Here is a 9,215-nt window from a genome sequence, read left to right as displayed (position 1 = left end):
GCTCCGGGCCCTGGCAGGGGCTCTGGGTGCCGGCGGCCCCGGGCGAGGAGCTGCTGCGGTACGGATGGGCCCGGCAGCTCGGAGCAGCCCCCACGGGGGCCTCTGACAGCTGATAACCGGAGCCCTCCGTGGGGCTTGGCAGGCGTCTGAGTGAGGAAATGCCTGTGGCCCTGGCTGGGAGCAGCCCTGGAGCAGGCGGTGGCAGCAGGCTGGGCTTAACATCTCCCTCTGGGGTGAGAGATCAGCTCTTGGAGGCTCCTCGGGACAGGCCGTCCTGGGGCGTAGGGCACGTCAGGGGCTGCCGCTGCCCGCCTGGGGCTGTATGGTACCTGCTGCACCCCTGCTCCCTGGCACGGAGGCAGCAACGCTGCTCGGATCTTCCTGCAGGTTCAAAAGTTAATGTGCAAATTGATCTCCTCAAGCTGCCGGGAGGTTTCAATAGCATCCTTTTAGACAGGAGAATGGGGAGCAGCAGGTAAATAGGGCTACTGTGTGGAGAGGAGCAAACAGCCAGGGTGGTTCATCTCTTCCTGGCTCTTTTGCCTCTTCAGAAGCATTTAGCACTCTTATCAGTTTAGGTCATGAAGTCCTTAGAGCAGGGATAGTTGCTCAGCACACACAATTAATAATGCAAATAAAGACGTGCTTTCCTGCCAGAATTGATGGGGAGATGGCCAGGTTACTGTGAGGAAATGTGCAACCATTCAGAGCAGTTTTGGAGCAGTCATCTTTGTCTGCTATAGAGCCTGATGGTATTTTGGCTGCTGTGGTTGTTACAGGTGTGCTGTGGGCACTCGAGGAAATGGGGCAGTGGGCTGTCCCGGCACGGCACTGGGGCCAGCAGGTACCCGAGCATCCCTCTCTCCACTCGCTCCTCTGTGTGCTCCAACAGCCACAACCGCTTCGTTTCTTTTCTGTTTCAAGGTGGCCGAGAGAATAAAATGCCCATCTTGATCTCCAAGATATTTAAGGGGCTGGCAGCAGATCAGACCGAGGCGCTGTACGTGGGGGATGCCATCCTCTCTGTCAACGGGACCGACCTTTCCGAGGCAACGCATGATGAAGCGGTGCAGGCGTTGAAGAAGACGGGCAAGGAGGTGGTCTTGGAAGGTAGGAGGGGAGGGTGGACAAGGGTCCTCTTGCTTCTAGGGGGCTGATCCCTGTTTTTCCCAGGATGTACTGGGAGCACAGGGATGAAACATCATCTGCATATGCATTTACATGCTCTTTGAAATGGAAAACAACATGTACAGACTGGTTTATTTGCTTATCCTGAGAGCTGGAGGTAACTGCTGGGATCTCCCTACCTCCCTCCAGAGAGGGAGACGTGCGTGTGCCACCGCTCGATGCCCAGCGGCTCCATCTCCTCGCTGCGAGACCGCAGGCAGGCAGCGATGGGAGTGTGGGATGGGTTTATGGGGTTTGCAACTCTTCTGTTGTACTGTGTCACCCTGAGGTCTGCAGTTCCTGGGGTCATAGAAAACTTTTTCCGCTTTTCCCATGATTTTCATTTAAATCCAGATCCTTGGCTGGTTGGGCTCTGCAGGCTTACACCAGCGGGGAGGGGGTACGCTGGCACCCCACTCCTTGCCAATCACCTTTTAGTTTGATGGGGTGGATTCTGGGCGTATGGAAGGAGCAGGCTGCTGGGTGCAGGCAGGGCCAGCTCAGGAGCGAGGCCACAGGAGCTGCCTGCCCAGGGGATCCCTGGCAGCTCAACCCCAACTGCAGCCCCCCCAGATTGGGACAGACATCACAGGGATGCAGCCTTCACCATCCCAGGTGAGACTGGAGCCAGGCCTGCTTGGTGCTGGGCAGCTGGTCCTTGGTGTCTCCCAGACCTGCAGGAGCCCCTGAACCCCACCGGGGGAGTGGGTGAGGGCTGGTGGATTGGGACCGTGGGAGACCTGAGGGAGAGACCCCATTCTTCTCCTGTTACCCTTCACATCACCATCTATCTGTGCTTGCCCACCCCACCCTCTGCCAGCTCGGCTGGGCAGGGGTGAGCACCCAGGATTTGTCCTCAGGACAGGACCCTTCCCCTCCCCTCACTGTCCCCCCGGGTCACCCTGTCTAACCAGGAGGGTCTTGGCACCAGAGACCCTTCCCGGTGCAGTCGTAGGGCTGTAGATCCCAAAGGGAGATTTTATTTGGAAGCATTGCTCTGCCTGGACAAAAAAGAGGTCTGTGTCTTCTGCTGCCAGCAACCACTGTGGCTCTTGCTTTTCTGTGCCTTCCCCAGATTGTCTCAGCTCCAGATTTTCATTTTTAGCTTTGCTCAGCCCTTTCTGCTGTGGGTTCCTCCTCTCCTGGGAGCCGCAGGACCATGGTTCAGCCGGAGGAATGTGCGGCTCTGCACAGCTGCTGGGAGCAGATAGGGTTGTTGGTGGGGTGGTTTGTTGGTTTTTTTTTTGACCATAGAGAAATACAAGAGCCTCTTTCTCTGGGAGTCTGTGAAATTCCTCCCTGTAGCTGCTGTTCTCGGACCACCCTCTCTCTTATTTTCTTTTCATCCTTTACTTTGGCGTGGGTTTCCTTTCTGCTAGAGGTTCCTGTGGGAGTCGGAGATGAGCTGCTCTTTCTGCAGAGAACTACTCTCCCTGGACCACCTCTTCCTCTTCCTCTTCCTCCTCTGTCCCCCTGTGGAGCCGGGCACTGCCAGGTTGCCCGCCCAGGAAGCAACTGCAGGCAGGGCCTTTGCTGTGGCTCCCTGAGCTCAGGTATAACCTCCTGGACTTCTTAATCGATTAAAACTCCCAGCAGGTACCCTTGGGAGGAGAGCGGGTCTGGGCTGGCTCCCACCACAACACTCTGGAGGCTTTGTGATTAGTTTGTAGCTGGTGCCATTGGGCTCCCGTGGTGTGGTGTTGCTCAGGGGTGCTGCAGGCAACAGCTGGAGCTGGGCCAGATCTCCGCTGCTCATCCGATCGCAGACATCAGGTATACACATGATGCATCTCTACCTCCCCATTTTGGGTTTGCCAGCATGGTGCAGCCCTGCCCGTGGAGGGTGGCAGGGCTGGCGCTGCGGTGTGGTCCCCGCCAGGCTGTCACTGCCCTGTGGAGGTGGTGGCCGTGCCTTGGGACAGGTTGTCCTCTGCCTCTTTTATACCTGGCACCCTGGTAGCTCTCCAGGAGCCGGCTGGCCAAGCACCCTGCCCCGGGGAGGGGTGGCAGGGCTGGGGGACAGCGGGTGGACTTAAGGCACTGCCCCCCTCTCCTGTTTGGGCTCGCTCCAGAGGTTGGAGAAAAGCACCTTAAGATCACTTAGGCTCTTCCTGGTCCCTGTGTGCTGCCAGGTGTGACTCCGACTTCCCTTACAGTTGCTGTAAGTACCAAACCTGAGTAATTTGGCACAGTTGATGTCTGTTTGCTGCCGTGCTCCTCCTGGCTGCATTCATTCCTGGGTTTAGGAGTTTTTAGGGCAGTTTACAAGCAGTGTCACAGTAGGTAGCAAAACTGGGAGAGCTTGTACCTCCTCATGAGGCAGTGAGCTGGGGTGAGACTCTGTGGCAAAGCTGGGAGGTGAAGTATTCTAATTTGAATATCAGCTGTGGGTCCACATGCCAGATCTCACCCTGGGCTGCTCAGCTTGGCTTCTGGCTCCTGGGTGTCGTTGCTGGCCGGGCATGAGGACATGCAGATACCTCTCCATGTGTCCTGCCAAGAATTTTTTTTGATGTGCCAAACTACTCTCTTGATATTTGCAGGAGGAGTTTGACTGTATTTATATTACATTGTTATTTTGGGGAGAGTTGCTCTCCCTTACCTTATTTTTCTCTTGTTCTTTTTTTTTTTTTTTGCATTGCTTGATATCCAGAGACCCTCCATGGCAGAGAAATGGCTGATAAACATCCTTCCAGCTGCCCTGGGAAGGGCTTTGATGCCAGGAGTGGTTTTTCTGGCAAGGCTCCTGTGCTGTATTGGCACAAGGAGAGAACTGGGAGCAGTGGGGAGGAGGAGGTGGGGCAGCCGCGGGCATCTTGCCTCTGTGGCAGCCTAGGGCTTGTTGGCTGCTGGGGAGCTCCTGGGGCTGTTGCAGCTCTTCAGGACTCGCTCAGCCAAATAATAGCTTGGAAGCTTGAAAATCAGAAAAGCTAAGGGGTGCCAGGAGAACATGGTGCTGAGGATGTTCAGCTCCAGCGGGCTGATTGCCTAACCATGGGAAACCTAGGCACTTACAGAAGGTGATGTGCATGGTGTGCAATGTGCAATACCCACAAAATTTAGGTGACCCTGAGGTAAATAACACACAGTGCAGAGTGGAAGGGGGTTTTGAGTGGAGGCAGGTGGTGGCAGCCAGGAGTTGCGTGGTTCCCCATCGCTGCTGCCCTTCAGGGCTCAGAAGGGCTTCGGGAGAGAAAAGCCCTGAGGTGGCCTCCAGCCTTTGTGGGACACTAAAGTGTATGTCTTCTGGCAGGTGTGATGGTCCTCAAGGGTCTGAACAGCTGTGCTTTGCCCAGCTCTCGTGGTTTAAATGTCATAATTGAACCAAAGCAGACACAGAGGCTTTGGACCTGCCCTAGGGTGATGCAGAGAGACATCCTCCTACCTCCTCCACACCTCACTGCCCTGAAGCTTTGCTTTCCCTGGGAAGTTTTGTGGGAATGTTTGTCCTCCTGTGGAAACACTGAGAGTTGTCCCATGATCTCCCTGGGATCACTCAGCCTGTGGGTCACCGCTGGCTATGCAAAGAGCTGGGATGTGTGACACTGAGCTCTGGGACAGGGTCCTGGGGCAGGAGGGACAGTGGTGGTACTTCTACCCTGCAGCGTCCCATGGCATCTTCCTCCCTGGGGTAAAAGGACTGCGTTGAGGCAGTTGGGTCCAGCAGCTGCTGCCTTGTTTGTGGTTGGAGCCAGGGCAGGGAATGGTCCCTGGGTGGGAAGCTGCATGGGGCAGCTATGGCAGCCCCTGCGTTGAGTTTTTGAAGTACACCACAGTGTCAGCTTGAAGTTTACAGGTTGTTTCAGGGTGTCTCTTCAGGATGTGTGTTTGCTGGCCATCCCCCTGCCCTGATTTAACATGTTAATTTTGCATAGTTAGTCCTAAGGCAGAGAGAGATCAGCTGGAGGTGGGCTCTAACATCTCCTTAGGGCCAGTGCTGGATCTCCAGGACCTCTCTGGAAGCCTTCCTGATGTGACGGCCACCAGCACAGTTGGACCTCTTTGACTCTCCATGCTGTGTAGATGCTGCTGAAAAGCTCTTCATAGGAAAAGCCTGTCCTAGTCCTAACTGGCAGTGCAGTCTTAAACCTCTCTCTGTTGAATCCATGCCGTGATCTCTGGGCTGAAGCAGAGCGTGCCAGCACTGGGCTGGAGGCCCGAGCAGCACGTGGGTGCTCTTGAGCCTGCTGCTGGGTGTCCGTGTGGTTGGGCTGTTTTTACGGCTGGACGAAGGTTTGTGACCCCTTGGTGAAGCTCTCTGGGGTCAGGAGCTTGGCTTGGGGTGGTGCTGAGCCATGGGCAGATGTGTGGGACAGATTGTGGTGACTCAGGATCGAGGATGCAGGAGTGTTTGGTACAGGCTTAGGAGGGATAGGCTGGTGGAGGGCGAGGATCTGTTACCCAAGAAGTAAACCCAAGGGATTTGGTGGTGTGGTGAGTGCTGAGAAGAAAATGGTCTGAGTTGTTTGCTTTAATGAGGTGGGTGTAATTAATTAATCCATTCAGTACCAGGCAATTCTGTTGCACTGAAGGGACTGGCAGCAGTCTTAAGTCAACCTGCTATAAATCTTGTGCTGGGGAACCTCCATGGCTTTGTTCTTTGCTCAGCAAGGAACGGGCAGAGGTGCAGCAGCCACTGCTGCAGAGTGGGCTGGGGATAGCACTGTCACACCGTGTCCCCTGGTCGTGCCGTGTGTCTCTGACATGCAGCCTGCTGCTGTCATTGGAGGGACAGCAGCTCTCATGGCAGAGGTCATGGCGCAGCTCCCTGGGGAATCACTGCAGCCCCCATCACATCGCTGTCCCGTGCTGCGGGAACCCATCAGTGCGTTGTAACCAGCCTTAAATCCTCCTCAAAGCCATGTGCCAGAGAGGCACACGCACTGGCCATTGCCTAATTCTCCATGGCCTGTCTTGGGCCGGGCACTGCTCCTCTCCTCTGCGCCATCGGGACGTGACCCCACCATCGCACAGCTAATGCCAGTGACGTCCTCCGCATGCCCGGGGAGCCATGGGCTGGCGCAGGGATGCTGCTCGGGTTTCAACGGCTGAATGATATCTTTCTGAACTCCAATTAGTTCCCAGGCACCGGGATAATGGCCGGTCCCCACTGCCAAGATTAATGACTCGGGGTAAAATCCAGCCTGGCTCAGATGCCTGTGGGAACACGGCAGCTATTTATAATGGGAGGTGCAGGGCACGAGGCTGGTGGCCCCACGCCGGCTCCTTGGCCCCAGCCGTGCTGCGGGGCCGCTGTGGGGTAACCCGACCCATGTGCCGCAGCGGCAACTCAGCCATTTATAGCTGCGTCCCGCTGGGGCCGGGCAGAGCGGGGCACGCTGCGGGGCTCTGCCTCCCCGCCGTGCCCCGCCGCAGTCCTGCTGGGCTCTAGGGATTTAGAGGGTTTGGGGAGCTCACAGGGGTAGGAACGACAGGGAAGATGGGTGGTGGTGGGCGGGTGAAGGATGGGGATGTAGGCTCTGCATGGGAAAAGGGCATTTTTCTGGCACAAAATGAGGCTGTCGCGGCTTTGCTGCAGCAATGGAGCTGGTCCACCAACCAGCCACCTACAAGAGTTGGCTGCAAAGCCAAGCTCGTGTCTGTCCCCCCTCCTGCTACCCACAGTGCTGACTTGGACCTGGAGTGAAACCAGCGGTGATGGCTGGGGACGTGGCAACGGGCACGTGTCTGTCCCATGATGTTTTCCCTAAGGGCCACCAAAGGGAAGCCCTTTCTTGGAGCCACCAGCTGGTCCCACGCTGTCCCCAGGGCAGGACCGTGACTGGTGTCCCCCCTGCTCAGCCAAAGCTTTTTGCCCAGTGCTGCCATCGTAATTTTCAGGATGTAGCTATGGGGCCCCATCAATTCACAGTGACTTTCATCTCCCTCTTCCCCTAACCCCCGGGAACCGGCTGCTGTCCCAGTGTGGCTCTGAGGGCTCCGGCTCTGCAGCTGGACTTGCTGGGGGCTGGTAGCTGATTCCTTGTCCCTGGTTTATAACGCATGGGGCAGGGCTATGTGAGCTGTGAGCACGCAGTTTGAGGCTTTTCCTGGGGCCAAGCCATGGTATTTGAGAGCTGTTGCTCCCAGTTGGCAGTGGGACCTGCTGTACCAGCACAGTTTGGACTGTAATTTTGGCCTGGGACTCCTGCCCATTCCCCACCCCTGCCTTCATGTGCTGCCCCGGGGACCTGATCACACTTGGATCTCTGAGCTGATCTGGGTTAAAGGAAAGACAAAAGGGGGAAAAGGCCATTTTCATCCCTCCTGGGAGGCTCCCTGGGCTGTGATGGTGGGGCAGAGGCACTGGGAGGATCCTAGGTGTCATGTCACCCTCTGGTACAACCTCGCCCACCAGTGCCATCCCCTCGGACACCCACAGGGGTGCAGGATAGAGGACCCACAGCACCTATGGGTGGCACCTCTGGGGAGGTAACAGAGGCAGCACCAATGGAGGCTCCAATGCAGTGAGGGTACAAGGGGTTTCAGCAGGGTGGATGGGTGCTGTCATGAAGGATGAGGCCGCCCTGGCCTGTGCCATGGCCTCAGCTGGGTGCTGCCTCTCTTCCAGTGAAGTACATGAAGGAGATCTCACCCTACTTCAAGAACTCCTCTGTGGGGGCAACAGTCAGCTGGGACCCCTCACCTGCCACCCTGCAGAAGCGGTCATCCCCCCTCCTACCCCCTCGGGAGCTCCGGGAGAGCAGGACCGTGCCTCTGAAGATGTGCTACGTGTCCCGCAAGTGCCTTCCCACCGACCCGGAGCACAGGTCAGGGCATGGTGCCGGGGGATGGCGATGCCACCGCGTTGCCCCGGGGTGCTGAGGGCTGTCGGGGACCCAGCGGGGCCGTGTCCCTGCAGGTACCTGGAGGTGTGCTCGGCGGACGGGCGCGTTGCCCTCTTCCTGCGGGCGAAGGACGAAGCCACGGCGCAGTCGTGGCTCAGTGCCATCCAGGCCAACACGGGTGCCCTGCTGCCGCGGGTGAAGGAGGAGCTGCGAGCCCAGCTGGCGGGTGCTGGTGTGGTGGCTGGACGGGATGTCAAGCACGTGGGCTGGCTGACCGAGCAGGTATCCGCACGTCCCCCGCCACCCCATGCCACTGCGCTGCCTGTGGCCCTGACCCAGTCCCCTTGCAGCTCCCCAGTGCCGGCACCAGGAACCTCTTGGCTGTCCTCACGGAGAAGGAGCTGCTGCTGTACGGCAGCCTGCCGCAGAGCCGGGATGCCCTGGGCAAGCCTGCGCACAGCTACCCCCTCATTGCCACCAGGTAGGGGCCACTGGCCCAGCACCCTCCTGTCCTGTGCAGGGGAACGGGGCGATGGCAGTGTCTGAGGGGTGGTGGCAGTGTCTGAGGGGTGGTGGCAGGGTCTGGGGGTCAGGGCAGAGCCCCAGGGGCGATGGCAGCACCCTAGGGGTGGTGGTGGCGGTGTCTGGGGGGCAGTGGCAGGGGTCAGGGCAGAGCTCCAGGGGTAATGACACAGCCCCAGGGGTGGTGGTGGCAGGGTCTGGGGGTCAGGGCAGAGCCCCAGGGGTGGTGGTGGCAGGGTCTGGGGGGCGGTGGCAGGGTGTGGGGGTCAGGGCAGAGCCCCCGGGGCGATGACAGGACCCTAGGGGTGGTGGTGACAGTGTCGGGGGGTGGCGGCAGGGGGTCAGGGCAGAGCCCCAGGGTGGCGGCAGAGGCTTTGGACCTGCCCTAGGGTGATGCAGAGAGACATCCTCCTACCTCCTCCACACCTCACTGCCCTGAAGCTTTGCTTTCCCTGGGAAGTTTTGTGGGAATGTTTGTCCTCCTGTGGAAACACTGAGAGTTGTCCCATGATCTCCCTGGGATCACTCAGCCTGTGGGTCACCGCTGGCTATGCAAAGAGCTGGGATGTGTGACACTGAGCTCTGGGACAGGGTCCTGGGGCAGGAGGGACAGTGGTGGTACTTCTACCCTGCAGCGTCCCATGGCATCTTCCTCCCTGGGGTAAAAGGACTGCGTTGAGGCAGTTGGGTCCAGCAGCTGCTGCCTTGTTTGTGGTTGGAGCCAGGGCAGGGAATGGT

The 9,215-nt window shown here is 58.2% G+C and overlaps 1 protein-coding gene across 1 annotated transcript in view; it reads left to right on the top strand.

Annotated features, from left to right (window-relative positions):
* The first annotated feature begins 461 nt into the window (after positions 1-461).
* Positions 462-9,215, top strand: part of SNTA1 (syntrophin alpha 1) — a 10,222-nt gene continuing 1,468 nt past the window's right edge. The window contains exons 1-6 of the mRNA XM_026862345.1: positions 462-475; positions 780-844; positions 925-1,110; positions 7,739-7,937; positions 8,030-8,237; positions 8,306-8,437. Coding sequence (XP_026718146.1) covers positions 462-475; positions 780-844; positions 925-1,110; positions 7,739-7,937; positions 8,030-8,237; positions 8,306-8,437 — 804 coding nt within the window. The remainder of the gene's footprint in view (positions 476-779; positions 845-924; positions 1,111-7,738; positions 7,938-8,029; positions 8,238-8,305; positions 8,438-9,215) is intronic.

The sequence above is a fragment of the Athene cunicularia genome (genome assembly GCF_003259725.1).
Source record: "Athene cunicularia isolate RWA chromosome 20 unlocalized genomic scaffold, athCun1 chr20_part1, whole genome shotgun sequence".
Taxonomy (NCBI): Eukaryota; Metazoa; Chordata; class Aves; order Strigiformes; family Strigidae; genus Athene; species Athene cunicularia.
The sequence above is the reverse complement of the archived record's forward strand: the minus strand, read 5'-3'. Positions and strand labels throughout refer to the sequence as shown.